Source organism: Coregonus lavaretus, assembly GCF_964263955.1.
Source record: "Coregonus lavaretus genome assembly, chromosome: 28".
Taxonomy (NCBI): Eukaryota; Metazoa; Chordata; class Actinopteri; order Salmoniformes; family Salmonidae; genus Coregonus; species Coregonus lavaretus.
The window spans coordinates 29670801-29687281 of NC_140015.1; the positions used below are offsets into that span (position 1 = coordinate 29670801).

General features: G+C 43.4%; 1 protein-coding gene across 1 annotated transcript in view; it reads right to left on the reverse strand.

Moving 5' to 3' along the window:
• Positions 1-16481, reverse strand: part of LOC311104495 (delphilin-like) — a gene marked incomplete at its 5' end in the record, with an annotated part of 55174 nt that overhangs the window by 21345 nt on the left and 17348 nt on the right. Inside the window, 2 exons of the mRNA XM_084146349.1 lie at positions 7183-7268; positions 10570-10845. Of these exons, the coding sequence (XP_084002475.1) occupies positions 7183-7268; positions 10570-10845 (362 nt within the window). The remainder of the gene's footprint in view (positions 1-7182; positions 7269-10569; positions 10846-16481) is intronic.

Below are 16481 nucleotides of genomic sequence, written 5' to 3' on the forward strand. Positions count from 1 at the left end.
TTTTAAGTGAAATGTGGGGTTGACTGTCAGGAATTATCAAGATTACATTGTGAGGATAGACTCCTCCGTAAAGTATGAGATAATTCTGGGGGACTAGTCAACCTGGTGGTGGGTCCGTAATGATTCACGGTAATAGGCCATTACCAAAAGAAACTACCCGGTGTTGAAATAGAAGGAACTATTAAAAGTACACCTATGGGATGTAACCTGTAAGAGATTATTGAGCAGTCAACAAATAATCCGGGTTAAACAAATACAAAAAGTACACCAGAAGGAATTAAAATAGCATGTGTGAGAAATAGAATATTAGTTAAGTCAAAAGTCACAAACAACTGTAGATTTTGCTGTAACTCTATCCGTTCTGGAGCCTTATAAACTCCAGGTTACCGATACAACACCAATAATCATGTAAGGTTGTATACGTGTGAGACCTAATGTTTGCTCAAAAGTCACATGAATAATTCCAGGTGGTTGTATAGAGGAGGGAGAACCCATTCCTGTTGTATGAGACTGTCAGGAATTATCAAGATTACATTGTGGGGATCAATCCCTCTGTAAAAGTATGAGATAATTCTGGGGGACTAGTCAAGACTACATATACAGGGAGAGGTGGTTGTATAGAGGAGGGAGAACCCATTCCTGTTGTATGAGACTGTCAGGAATTATCAAGATTACATTGTGGGGATCAATCCCTCTGTAAAAGTATGAGATAATTATGGGGGACTAGTCAAGATTACATATACAGGAAGGGGTGATTCAAGGTGTTGTTGTGTGAAGCTATTTTGAATTACTTGCTAAATTGACTTGTTATATAGAAGAGGTGGCTAAGGGATTTTTAACAGTACCAACCATGGGGGGGGCAAATCCTCACAAGAGGTCCCAGAATTTACTGGGGACGAGAAATACTTGATGTAATTTAAATGGAATCCAGGGATAGAAGAAATGTCCATTATGTAACCAGGTGGAGGGAGAGGTATGGTTTTGAGGGACGTCTAGACGCAGATAAACTCGAATCCATGCTTAAACAGATACATAAGGTGTGTAAAGGAGAAATAAGAAGTGAGAGAGAGAGAGAGTAGGAGGGGGCCAGTACCCACTGATAGCCTTACCTAATCTATTGGCGGGGAATGAAAGGGGCCCCAGCAACCTTAGATGTATACAGTAATAATAATAATATGCCATTTAGCAGACAGGCCATGAACACAGAGGACGTGGCCAGAGCGGTAGAAGGAATAACCCACCCCGAAACAGGAATAGTAAGGTTTGGGCTGCCGTTAGAGGGCAGTGGGTTTCAGGGGATGCCCAGAGGACACTTTTGCCATGGGCCGATTACGGAGAGTATGTTGGGAAAATAACTGAATTGTGTAATAGCCTCAGAGACATGCAATCCATCATGAGCAGAATAACAGACAGGACAGAGCCAAGAAAGAAGAGGAAGATGCAGAGTAACTAATTGCCACTCTGGGAGAGATGGCGGGTAGAACTAGAAACTTAGGAGAGAGAGGAGATAAGGCAGGAAGAAAAGAGAAGTGAGTGAGAGGGAAAGAGAAGTGAAGGTTGAGGTCTCCGTGCCTCCCCCAGAGCAGAGGGCAGAAAGGTTATATCCAAACTTGGCAGACCAGGCATGGAGAGAAAATCCAGATGATGAATACGTAGGGAGGAGAAGGAGAGTGCAGGGGAATAATGTTGCCCCCAACCGGCCCCACCTCCCTATGAGGAAGAAGGGGCTGGAGGAGGAAGGGAAGATGAAGGTGAGGAAGAGCCAGAGGTAGAGGAGTACCAGACAAGGGCAGAGAAAGTCAGACAGGAGAGAAAAGAGAGAAAAGAGAGAAGAGAGGGAGAGAGAAGTCCATCCCCCAGCTTTGAGCGTGAGGAAGAGGAAGATAAGGCATGACTAGTCCTTGAGGGAGAAATAGTAGACTCTAGTGGGGGGAAGACTAAGGAACCCTTTGATCCAAATTGTGAGGTGTTTGAATTGGCTACTATTGACTTAGCACTTCAACAGGAACAGAAACCTTATTTGACATTGACAGTAATGGGTATGAAAATTAAATTCCTTTGTGATACGGGAGCCTGCAGGACAGCAACCTGTGCAACAGACAAGCCAGATGGAGTCAGGATTGATGGGGAGAAAATCATAGTGCGATCTGCCTCTGGTCATCAATTTATTGAAAGGTTATCAGCCCCAATAACCCTAAAACATGACCAATCAGGATGAGAGGCAACCATACCCATCCTGATATCTAAGCTGTGTCGGGTAAATTTACTAGGACGTGATGTAATGACTAAATTGAATGTGGCTGTCATTTCCGCTGAGAGGGGAATGAAAGTACACATAGTCAGAGACAATATGGTGGTCTGTGGGGAAGGGGAGCCTTGTTATTGGGATAGGCAAGATTTGTTTAGGGTGGGAATAACTGATATTCCCCGAACCTTGATGGAACTTGCTGATGATGTAGTACCAGGCCCCACTAAAATGTCCCCCGATGACCTACACTGTACTCTCTGGTATAACAAACACCCAGGTCCAGATGCAATCTATGAGAAAGCATTATTTAAAACCACAGAAAGGACTATAGCCTTGAAATGGTTTCACTATGACAACACCCACGCAGTAGTGGAGGTGGAAATAGGGCCCCAAAGTCAGAGACTGTTCAGGGAAAGATGGAGCCCACATGTGTCCCTAGCAAAGGAGCCAGCAGAGGACTGGAAAGACATGGGCCAGTGGGTATCCAAGGGTAAGAGGATCACTGATTGGGTCAATATTGTGAGTGGCGATCAACACAGCCCATCCACAGATAGTACATTTAGATGAGAATAGCAGATGCTGAGGAGAGGAATACCTGTTGACAGAACAACAGGAGTCAGACTTAAAAGAAGTTCCAGAGCATTTGTGGTCCCGGGGTCCAGCAGACGTAGGATTAATAAAAGGGGTAATTCCAGTACAGGTGATACCCAAATCTAATCATAGGCCATATCAGAAGCAATACCCTATGTAACCAGAAGCAATACAAGGTTTGCAGTTTACCAAGAGCAGATTGGGAGGGACCTTGAGGGAGGGCCAATTCCCGGGGAGATAGTGAGGCCAGAAACAAAGGTGCAGTGTCCTGGAAATCACAGTCTGTTTTGTTTTTTTCAGTTCTGCTGGGAGTACATTGGATGATGGGGTTTTGTGTTGAATTAGAGACAGTGAGACTATTAGTCAATAGCTAGGAGAGAAGAGAGGTTACGGTAGCAAAGACAGACAAGAAGGAAATGGTAATAGTGGAGACAGGAGTGAGTGGAAGTGTTACAATTGTGACAAAACGGGACATTTTGCTAGAGAATGTGAGGAACCGTGTAGTTACTGTGCAAGGAAAGGGCACCAGTTAAGAAACTGTAGGCAGAAGGGGAAGAGAGAAATCAGGAGTCCTCATGACCTGGCTGTTTGGTTGTTGTTTTTTAATTGGGGTTTTCAAATAAAAAACAACACACCTAGTATGATGTTTATAAAGCCTTGTTGTTTCAATTTTGGGGGGTTTTCAGCAGGTCAAGGGTGATAGGTCTTAGAGGAGCACACAGTGAATTATATGGAGTTTTTTAGGTTTTTGCTGAGTTTGGGGTATATATGATTTCTTATGAGAATGAATGTCATGAGGATTAATGAACACTTGGGATAAGTAACATTTATTAAATATTTAGAATAATGGTAATGTTTGGTATACTATGGGATGGAATTTCAATTGCCTCTGAACTCTGTTTTAACTTTCTGGTGTTAATTAATCATCCACACTGGTAAATTCTAAAGGCATGAGAGGAGGACTTTAAGATAGTTTATTTTACCAATAAATAAAAAGAAGGGATGGCAATTGGATGATAAATTACCAATATTACCTAAGTGATTGTTAGGTAGGTGATAATATTGACACATGGGCAGTGACATGTGTCAAAAGGAGGGATGGATGGTAGAACAGATTAGACAACACTTTGTTGCACATGGGATTACTAATTATAAAAAAAAAAAGATGTGTTATCTGTGCTCAAAATTATCACCAGGGCAGACAAAGGGCACCTCAGGGTGAGTATCCTCCGGCTAAATACCCTTTCCAGCAATTGGAAATGGATTTTATAGAGTTATCACGGAGTGAAGGGAAGAAATTTAGAGTAACCCCAGATAAAGATGGTTTATCCCCCTTTGAGAAAGTGTTTGGAAGACCTTACAGAATGCCACAGTTGGCAGGACCAGACAGGCAGACATAGAACTAGAGAGCACCCTAGCAGAACACGTGAGAAGGTCGTTTATTAACCACACCTGTATGTCAGAGGTTTTGTGCCCCCACAGGTGAATTAAAGGAGAAGGTGACCCACTCTATCTAACCAGGAGACTGAAGCAGGCCTGGCGGGAAGGGCCCTACCAAGTACTGCCTTTGCCAGCAGAATAGCTGAGAGATCCATCTGGGTGCATGTCACACACTGTAAAAAGGTAAAACCAGCTACACCTGACGAACAAACACAGAGTTAGGAGAAAGATCCGATCACCACTAGGGCTCGGGGGTTGGCTCCTTAACGAAGATTCCCTTACCCTGTCTGATCATCCCTGTGTGAGTTCGATAGAAGGTAAAGCAATGGGTTGGCCTCTGGCATCTGACATGTTCTCAGGGCGAGGGTGGGGATTCACAGGTCTCCCGACGGTAGGTAGCTGTCTGATTGTGGGGGCCATAGTCCTAACACACACGGACCCTCCTGTTTCAGCCAGAAGTGGTAGTTAACCTAACACAAGTTGAAAAGGCATAGGAGACAGCTAGATGTAGGGAAAGGGGAAATACTAGGGACTTTAGGGAAGGACATCACCAATCTCCCTACACAGTTTAGGGACAGGTGGAGTATTGTGAAAGTAGGGAATTATCAGAAATGGCAGTGCGACCCATATGAGGGTAGGTACTGTCTGAAAGTCTGAATTATGCTAAAACAGATTACAGACCTGACAGGTGAGTTATCCTCTTCAACTGGGGCACCCTATAGAGTAAACCTCTCTGAGGGAGGTAGTGAGACAGTGCAAACTATAGACCTGAATGAAGTAGTACAGATGGAGATGGAGTAGATAGATTTTAACCTGTGGTTGGAATGGATTCAGTATATGGTCTAAAGAGGACTGTTATGCCTGTAGGACAGCCAAACCAAGGTTAACAACTACTCCGTTCCCCTTGACAGGCTTTGACTCTCTGTAAGGTTTATCCTTTATGCAAGCCACCTGGGAATGTGGTGAAAGAGTCTTATGGTAACTTGCACTATCTGTTTCCCCCGATAAACAAAGTCATCCCGACCTGGGTTGCCTCAGTTTGAAGTCACAGGGGATTCTTATTGTTTTTCTATGACTAATAAGATAGGATACAGGGTAAGGCATCTTAGCTCCTGCTCCCACACAGAGAATATCACAACTAAAAGAGACCATGACTAATCTCTCCTCTTTGTTGCAGCCAGAGGATTTTAGGAACCAAAACCAGGCCCGTGCTGACATCTGATGGTTGTGTGGTGATAACTGATTGTGAACTCACCTACATACGCAAACAATCAAACGTGTCAGAGACTGGTGAGTTGTCACGTAGAAAGTAGAACCTCCTCCCGGGATCCTTTATGGGATAGGAGTACCTCGAGGGGTTCCAGAACAATTCAAAGCTAGGAATCAGATCGCAGCTGGGTTTGAATCAAGTATTTTCTGGTGGTCAACAATTAATAAAAACGTAGATTGGATGAATTATGTTTACTATAACCAGCAAAGATTTATAAACCACACTTGTGATGCAATAAAGGGATTAGCTGAGCAGACAGCGGCAACTAGCTTAATGACATGGCAGAATAGAATAGCTTTAGATATGCTTTTGGCTGAGCGGGACGGGGTTTGTGTTCTGTTTGGATCTATGTGCTGTACTTTCATCCCCAAACAATACAGCACCGGACGTGTCCGTGACCAAAGCGCTTCAGGGACTCACCACGCTGGCGAACGAACTGGCTGAGAACTCTGGTATTGATAGCTCCCTAAACGGTTAGTTTGATAACATATTTGGTAAATGGAAAACTATTGTTGTAACTATTCTGGGTGAAGTTATAGCTTCTATGGGTATACTTGTTCTTTGTGGATGTTGTCTTATTCCCTGTGTCTGAGGGTTGGTGAGCAAGGCGGTTTCCCAACAGATGGTGAGATACGGCCCAATCCCGGACTCCGACTGAAGGATATGACCTACCAGGCTTGGTGGAGGACGACGACGATCCAGATAATTTGGGACTGGATGTTTTCCTAGAACTATAAATCTCTAGTTTAAAAGTTATTGTAATGATCTTTTGTGTATTAAAGTCTCGTTTTAAGTATGATGTACTAGTTACCATTGCTAAAAAGTAACGTTATGCTTTTAATCATGGGGTAACCCTGATGAACCTGTAATGTTTTAATATGCAAACAAACTTATATACTTCAATGAGTGTGATTCATTTCTATAACAACATATATTTTGTATGTGTGTAATATTTAGTCAAAGGGTGGAATTGATAGATTAATTATTAATGACTAATTATTACACCCTGAAACTGTGTATAATGTGTGAGTGTAGGACCAGTAAAGGCTATGGCATTGAGCCACTATTTAGCAATGTGAGTAAGAGTCAGGCCAGGCAACAAAGACAACTGAGAAACTAAGATAAAGAGGCCTCCCAATTTAGGGAGGGGAGAAACTGTTATGAAAACATGGTGCAGAATATTGTGAGAACGGCAATAACTGAGTAAAGCAGGGAGTAGGATATGTGTGTGTGTGTGTGTATGTATGTGTGTATGCATGTGTGTATATGTGTGTGTGTGTGAACTGAAGGTCAGTAGAGCAGTTTTAGAGTGGAAAACTACAGCCCGCCTACAGAGGGAAGGGATTTCTTTTTGTATGACGTATGAGTATAAAAGATGGACTCTGAAATTGTGATGGCAGAATTCTCAATGAATAAATATCTCTGACCATGCAGACCGGGACTCTGGCCGTTACTTAAATCCCAAAAGACTTACAACCTTTTGGGAGACGCACAGAGACACTAAAATAGTTTGTTAAATAATTCACTTAACAGCATGCCTGTCTGCACACACACACAAACACACACACACACACACACACACACACAGACACAGACACAGACACAGACACAGACACTGCTGTAAGCAACCTACCTGGGATGACTGAGTCGATCCATACAGGTGCATGGCCCCTGAGGGTGAATCCAAAACTCAGGTTCCCTTTGCAGACTCTCACCGTCCTGCAGTACAGATAGAAACACAACACACATGAATGGATATGGCCTTGGTAAGGTGGCTCACTCACCCTAACCCTTAGTAAGGTGGCTCCTGCTTTAGGGAACAGACTGGTGAAATTACATGGAAACAGAACATGTGAAAGTAAGTCAAAAGGGACAGCTGTAGCCATGTTTCATTGTGCCCGCCAACCTTCCTCAATACATGGCTTGTTACCATAGAATCTCCTCTGGGTAATATTTGGGATTAGTATGTAATCTAAAAATGATGTTGAATTGTCTCATTTAAAACCTATTAGAGTCTATGGAGGGTCTGCAGTATACACTCTCCATTTCAGGTGTAAACAAATAAAAACATGCAGTTGGAAAGTACTGTAATAATGAGGTTACAACTACTCTACCTGCTGTACTGAAATACATATATCACTTCACTGATTGGATTCATATACGAGGAACACTTTGAGAGACTGTCCCAAATGGCACCCTATTCCCTATATAGTGCACTACTTTTGACCATGGTCCATATGGCTATCCTCAAAAGTAGTGCACTATATAGGGAATAGGGTACCATTTGGTACATATTCAGAGTCTTGTACACAAGTTACTTTATATCCACAGCCAGACTGAACAGCCCACCCAGCATTCACTTAAACATAGACACTCCATCCCCGAGGGACAATGTTGCTTCATTATTTGTTTGGCTAAGTTAGGGCCACAGAAAAAGGTGGGCATTCCTTGTGATTCTCTCTTTGCACATCTGCGGTATTATTTAGATTATTTAGTCAGTTTTTCTCTCTGAGTATTTATAGTCTACTCTAGAGCATTAAATATTCAGTGTTGTACTGTCAGAGCAGGAAGCCAGCATCAAGTTGCAAGGTGCTTTCTATTCTTAAAACAGTGACACTATCTAGAACTTTCTATCAGGTATGCACCCTTATGGGACAAACCACATCAATTTTACGTGAACACGTGAAGTGTTCCAAAAACACATGTTTTCATGTGATAACACGTAAAGCAACGTGATAACATGAAACTACACATGTGAAAACATGAAGTGTTCCAAAAACACGTTTTTAATACAACATTGTTTTACTACATGATTTAATGTGAAATTTCACATATGAAATCATGTTCTTTTTCTGTAAGGGCAGGTACTGTCAAAACAAGGCTTCAAATAGACATAGAGTGTGTTGTTTTCTGTAGACTGACAGTGATGTGTCTATTTGAACCGACTCCTACACACAGGCCATGCTAGTATAGTAATCTCTGTCAAATGTGAAACATTTAGCTGTAAATGTTAGCTAATGAAGTAATTGACAGGAGAGGAGAATGATGGAAAGCAGAGCAGTTTCATTAAATGGTTATAAATGACTTGCCTTGAGGATAACATGTATATGATGTATTGCTTCAAACACATTGAATCAACATACAGCACCAATATATAGGCTGCAACATTATACAGTGAGGGAAAAAAGTATTTGATCCCCTGCTGATTTTGTACGTTTGCCCACTGACAAAGACATGATCAGTCTATAATTTTAATGGTAGGTTTATTTGAACAGTGAGAGACAGAATAACAACAAAAAAATCCAGAAAAACGCATGTCAAAAATGTTATGAATTGATTTGCATTTTAATGAGGGAAATAAGTATTTGACCCCTCTGCAAAACATGACTTAGTACTTGGTGGCAAAACCCTTGTTGGCAATCACAGAGGTCAGACGTTTCTTGTAGTTGGCCACCAGGTTTGCACACATCTCAGGAGGGATTTTGTCCCACTCCTCTTTGCAGATCTTCTCCAAGTCATTAAGGTTTCGAGGCTGATGTTTGTCAACTCGAACCTTCAGCTCCCTCCACAGATTTTCTATGGGATTAAGGTCTGGAGACTGGCTAGGCCACTCCAGGACCTTAATGTGCTTCTTCTTGAGCCACTCCTTTGTTGCCTTGGCCGTGTGTTTTGGGTCATTGTCATGCTGGAATACCCATCCACGACCCATTTTCAATGCCCTGGCTGAGGGAAGGAGGTTCTCACCCAAGATTTGACGGTACATGGCCCCGTCCATCGTCCCTTTGATGCGGTGAAGTTGTCCTGTCCCCTTAGCAGAAAAACACCCCCAAAGCATAATGTTTCCCCCTCCATGTTTGACGGTGGGGATTGTGTTCTTGGGGTCATAGGCAGCATTCCTCCTCCTCCAAACAGGGTGAGTTGAGTTGATGCCAAAGAGCTCCATTTTGGTCTCATCTGACCACAACACTTTCACCCAGTTCTCCTCTGTATATGTGCTTTCTTGAGGAGGGGTACCTTGCAGGCGCTGCAGGATTTCAGTCCTTCACGGCGTAGTGTGTTATCAATTGTTTTCTTGAGATCATTGACAAGATCCTCCCGTGTAGTTCTGGGCTGATTCCTCACCGTTCTCATGATCATTGCAACTCCACGAGGTGAGATCTTGCATGGAGCCCCAGGCCAAAGGAGATTGACAGTTATTTTGTGTTTCTTCCATTTGCGAATAATCGCACCAACTGTTGTCACCTTCTCACCAAGCTGCTTGGCGATGGTCTTGTAGCCCATTCCAGCCTTGTGTAGGTCTACAATCGGGTCCCTGACATCCTTGGAGAGCTCTTTGGTCTTGGCCATGGTGGAGAGTTTGGAATCTGATTGATTGATTGCTTCTGTGGACAGGTGTATTTTATACAGGTAACAAACTGAGATTAGGAGCACTCCCTTTAAGAGTGTGCTCCTAATCTCAGCTCGTTAGCTGTATAAAAGACACCTGGGAGCCAGAAATACTTATTTCCCTCATTAAAATGCAAATCAATTTATAAAATTTTTTAGATGCGTTTTTCTGGATTTTTTTGTTGTTATTCTGTCTCTCACTGTTCAAGTAAACCTACCATTAAAATTATAGACTGATAATTTCTTTGTCAGTGGGCAAACATACAAAATCAGCAGGGGATCAAATACTTTTTTCCCTCACTGTAACACAGAGACTCTTGTCTATGCCACTTTTACAGATGACTAACTGACAGACTTCATTCTATAATACCTGATCCAACATATCAATCATCAGCCAGCGTGGGCTTATCAGCATAGTCAACTAAGACTCTGTACTATCATTGGCTAAGGCCAGGGTGGTCAACTAAAACTCTGTACTATCATTGACCGACTGGCCAATTAGAGCCTAATTCACACTATAGGGCAATACCAAGCCAAGCCGAGCTGTTACTGCACTGGCCTGGTTACGCTTCCACCATAGTTTATGTAACCATGCAATATTCCCTGAAGTGTGAATCAGGCTAAAGACTCTTACCTGCGAAGGGCTGCAGCGTTTCCAGCGTGCCCCGCGATGAGTGAGGTGGTCTTCCTGAGGCCACGGATGGGGGGCATCACGCCCTCCTCGGCATGCGTTCGGGGGACGGAGCTGGCCCGGGTGGACACCAGCAGGCGCTCCGGGTGGTCCTCGCTGCGGCTTCGGCGCAGGCGGTTGCGGCTGGGGTCGCTGAAGCTCCTCCCCTTGAGCCGGCCGATCAGGCTCTGGGACACGACGTCATCGAAGCGCTCCCGGTGCTTCTTAGGGATGAAGATTCTGGCAAACATGGTGGATGGAATAGTAAACATGAATCCCTATTCTGTTACTGGCAATGGTCAGACCCACAGTCAGAGACAGAGAGGCTACTAGAGACTTAGAAGAACCAGCACTGTTTCAGAGGAGAGAGAGCGAGTGTGAGTGAGAGAGAGAGAGAGAGACAGAGAGAGAGAGAGAGAGAGAGAGACAGAGAGAGGGAGGGAGGGAGCGAGGGAGGGAGGGAGGGAGAGAAAGAGTGTGAGTGAGAGAGAGAGAAAGAGTGTGAGAGAGAGAGAGTGAGAGAGAGAGAGAAAGAGTGTGATTGACAGAGAGAGAGAGAGAGAGAGAGAGAGAGAGAGAGGGGGGGGGGGGGGGGGGGGGAGTTCTTAATTTCCTTTTATTTTGATTCCTGTTAGCTGTCAGTGGCTCCTTTCCCTAGTGTCCAGTCCACTCTAAAGCCACATATTTGGGGCAACACAGGCTACCAACCAGGCACCCTGTGGTGGTTCAGGAAGCGCTCCTTGGGGAACACAACAGACTTTAACAGGCTGGTGAACACAGACTCAAGAGACAGACACAGAGGGTTTCAATCCAAATCCTCCAGAAGCTAGTAAACACCATCCTGTACAGCAGGCGTTGATATAACACAAAAATAGCATCCAGGTTGAGAAAAAGCATCTCAGTTGATGGTGAAAAGCTTATAAATCCCATATAATGATCTTTAAAAACAAATTTAGTCCAAGACAGAAACAGTTAGGCTATCAGATGAAATGAGTTCTGTACGCAGCTTGGTATCCAAATAACTGATGTGAAATCAGCAGCATCAGCAACTCTCTATCCATAGAATCCCCTGGGAGAGAGTTGAGCGAGGTGAGACAGCAGATAGGGGAAGAGAGGAGGTAGGTCAACAGTAGCTCTACTGAGTGTGTGTCTGTTGGTGGAGATGAGGATAGCGTAGACCCTTCCCTGAGCCTCTCTCACTAGCAGCTCCAGGTGTGAACACCCTGAAGAATTGACAGCAGCACACAGCTACTGTACGGGAACGAGAGCAGACACAATCCCTCTGTATACCACCTCTATAGAGAAAACTCCCCCTCTCTCCTTCTCTCCATATCTCTATTTCCCACTCCATCCCTGCACTCTCTCTCTCTCTCTCTGTCTCTGTCTCTTTCTCTCGCATAAGCATTGAATTGTTTCTGTCAAATTGAGCTACAATACATTAGCAGAGTGATGCCTACACAGCTGTCAAACTTCAAACACAACTGTATAAAGTTCCCTCTATAGCACACATCCCACTGTTGAGAATAAAGTGATTCAACCAAGCAGAGGAAGAAAGATTTGTCTTTGTTTCCAAGCTGTTACATTACAGTTTACATAATATGTAAATTATACAGCAGATGGTCTTCGAACACATTAATGAAGACGCAAAGAAAATATGTAGTAGGACCGCTACTCTGTAAACCTATAGTGAGTTTGTTTTATAAGACCAAAGCTGTTGGAGTCGAAACATTGCCAATGTGGGTGCAGGAATAAAGCACAGGAGCAGCATACACTATCTTTTTGGCACTGGAATAGACATTTTGGGATTTGCATATTATCACCTACACACTATCCTTTAATAATCAGCTGCCATACCATGTTTGATGAAACACCAGGGGGAGGAAGTGATGGTGTTCGCTAGAATATTCATCCTCAGGGACAGATTTCTAATCAAGGCACAAAAGACCAACCAATGAAAGGCATATGAATGTTCTTAAGCAATGGATCAGGAAGTAAAATTATATAATACAAGCGAATGAGCAAGCGTTCATGAATACAGGCACACACACACATACACACACACACACACACAGAGATATTTGGAATCCTACTTCTGGAATCAATCAGAGAAGAGTCTTAGGAGGAAGCTAGTGTGGAGGAGGGAGATAGAATGGTGACTTCTGTTTTAATTAAAGATCGATATAAGATGTTGAAATGTTGAGCCCCTCTGTCACTTCTCTATTTCTAAATGTTGAGCCCCTCTGTCACTCCTCTATTTCTAAAGGTAGCTTAGTGGTTAAGAGTGTTGTGCCAGTAACCGAAAGGTCGCTGGTTCTAATCCCCAAGCCAACTAGGTGAAAATCTGTCGATGTGCCCTTGAGCAAGGCACTTAACCCTAATTGCTCCTGTAAGTCGCTCTGGATAAGAGCGTCTGCTAAATGACTAAAAATGTAAAAATGTAAATGTTGAGCCCCTCTGTCACTCCTCTATTTCTAAATGTTGAGCCTCTCTGTCACTCCTCTATTTCTAAATGTTGAGCCTCTCTGTCACTCCTACATTTCTAAATGTTGAGCCTCTCTGTCACTCCTCTATTTCTAAATGTTGAGCCCCTCTGTCACTCCTCTATTTCTAAACTGAGACAATGACTCACACAGGTAGACAGTAGACAAGTATACAGGAGTGAATAGCAGTAAAACTACTCACACAGTCCAAATTTATTGCCAGAGCCTTGTATTTAGAATAGCTTGACTTGGCTATTGCATGTCCTGTTTTGAGTATTTTGTATATACCATATACTGTATTCAGTTTTTCTTGATTGCTGAGACAATAGGGTTGACACTGTGACTGATAAGCATTAGAGCAGGTCAATTATAGAAGGAGAAATGGTCAGGTCAATTATAGAAGGAGAAATGGTCACCTACTGTATCACACCATAATACTAGTGGATAATAATAGTCAGACAGACAATACAGACACTATAATTAAATGCTTCCCAGCCAGCAGCCATCCATCCATCCAGACAGGCAGCCATCCATCCATCCAGACAGACAGCCATCCATCCATCCAGACAGGCAGCCAGCTAGTCCTGACCTGGCCACCTTGCCTCCTACGCACACCCTGCCATGCAGCCGCCAGCCAACACCTTCCTCTTGACCTCTCCACATTGTTGTTTGTGTGTGTGTGTGAGTTTCTGTGTGTGTCCCAGAGTGATTAACCAGCGAGGGGGCAGACGAGTGCGCTACAGCAGAATGTTATCCTTTGTGGAGAGCTCTCCAGTCACCTAAAGAGCAAAGCATTAGTGGAGCACCACCGGCATTTAGCAGACATCGAATGCAGCCTGATTAGGATAATTGGAAATGTATTGAAATAATAGCAGACTGTCTGTGACTGGGAGATGTGTGGCTGGTTAAGGACAGGTGTGTGTGTGTGTGTGTGTGTGTGTGTGTGTGTGTGTGTGTGTTTGTGTGCCCCAAATTACTCCTTAAGTATCAACACATTTAGATACACACAGATACAATCAAAGACTATTGGAAACACAATCAATACCAAAACTGACCCTGTCATACTCCTCCATACCTTCCACCCTGGAGAATACAGTAGGCTACATTAGGGGTTGGATTGCTAAACATTCTTCAAAAAATGGGCCCTATTTGTAGTGGTCTTCATAGAAACCACAGTTGATCAATTCAAAACAATCGGCAGGTTGGTGGTTTTTTAATTGAGGCCATTGTACATTTCCATATTTATCCACAATATGGAGTCATCAGTCACCGTCCCTGGTTGCGCCAGCAACACAGGTACAGACCACTCTCTACTGCTCCCCAGAGGAAAGACCTGGCACTGCAGCAGGAGAACTGAAATATGAAAAGAGGCTGAGCATTACAGAGAAATCATTAATCTTGAAGACAGTATCTGACCAAATTAAGCGAGATTTGAGTTCTGGGTTGCATAACACAGTAATAAGCACATTGATTCTTGTTTGAGTGGCAGGTTTCCCCCATATAATTATTCTTATTCTAATTATTTCCACAACCTATGAATAGCACCAAACTCAAATGTACTTAGCTCTTTTTGCCTCCCTGCCACAACTCTTCAGAGCCATGCACCTGAATGTAACAAGTTAACAGACTAAGCCTACCATAGAGACAGAAATAGAGGCAGAGAGAAAGAGAGAGAGAGAGAGAGAGAGAGAGAGAGAGAGAGAGAGAGAGAAAGAGGTTATTTTAATAGGCCTTGGAGTGCTAGGCCTACCTGCTGTAGTTCCAGGTAGTCATGTAATCTACTTCAAAAGGCTAGGGTTAGGCTATGTAGGCCATTGAGCCTCTATTGAGAGGTCACTCACCATGCAGTCAAGACAAAATTGAGGATGAGAAACTTAGAAAAAGTATATCCAGTCCACACTACAGGCCCAGTTCCCTTGTCTTTCGGTCCCACTCCCAAGCACTTTGTCCTACGTAGACCCAACCTCTTGTGCACAGGGTCTGAAAACTTTGGATAGGTGAAATAACACGGCATCAGACCTTTCTGCCCTGAACCAAAGTTAAAGAAAACTTAAATTATTCTTCCATGTTGAGTAGTGATGTAGGCCCCTGTGATGCCCTCAATTAAAAGCAGGTCGTGTCTATCTATAACTAGAGATGGAGGAGGGGTGGACCAAGGACGCGCCATGCTCAGGGATGAATGACAACCAGAATGTGGGAAACTTATTAAGGGAAAACCATGTCAATTATCTCCTGAGACCCAGTTAGGAGAGATGAGAAATCAGATTCACATGCCGATGTGTAGTAGGCTGTTACTGTAGCCTACCAGGGTAGAGAGAGGAGAGCTTAGACACAACAACTATAAATGGAGAAAGTAATGGGGGTGCTGTATTATGTCTTGTAATACCTTTAGCATAACACAGTGAAAAATAGGTCCATCTATGGTCAACATTATAAGGTACAGGGAGATTTAACTATTACACATACAAGTGTTTCAATAATTGCAAACATTGTATTTATTTTACGGAATAATATCAAACTTTAATATGGACTTCAAGCAATAGAAACACTATTGTAAGCCAAGGGCACAAATTCTCAGTTGATGCTATTTTCACAATAAGGCAATAGGGTTTGACAAAAGAGAAATCACAGCAACTCTCATGTCCAAGCTTTAGTAATAATAACATCAACAAATGCTCAAACCTAATGTCAACTCAGCGCTAAACAAGGTAAGAACACAACTAAGATGAAAGCACACATACCACCATACCGAAAGTGGCGGGAGATGCTCCTATCCCTCCCCATGGCTCTTCAGGTTACCAGGAAGTTGTGAAAGAGCTCTGTACGAGAAGGTAAGTAGACGTCTCTCCGTTCTTAACAAGACTAATTAATCCTCGTGGTTTAAATAAAGAAAATAACTCTCCAGGAGAAACAGGAAGAGAGGAAGAAGGTGAGCTTGCTGCAGGGTAGGAAGCCAGCCGCCCAATGAGAGAGAGAGATGGTAACAGTAGACAAGAGTAAAAAGTGTGGCGCTCTCTCTCAAAATTCTCAAAACCTCCAAAACATCCTCAGGAGGACAGCGTCAGATGATACGCCTCTCTTTGTTTCGCTCCTCTTCCTCCTCCTCTCCTCCTCTTCCTTTTCCTTGACTACTGGGTCACCCAGGGGTGGTCATGGCAACCACTCGATTCCAGAATGCTCATGTGTGTCCAAGGTGTCACCCAAAGTGAGAATGGAAGAGACTTAAGGATTAATCGTCTCGTCTCTCAGAGGATGGAGGGAGGAACGGGTGAGGAGGGAGAGAGGAGAGGAGAGTCCCTTCTGAATTACAGAGGCAGGTCAGCACAGACTGTGAGATCCACTGATGAGCAAATTACGTAATGGGATGGATAGAAAATAGTTGAGGTCTGTTATATG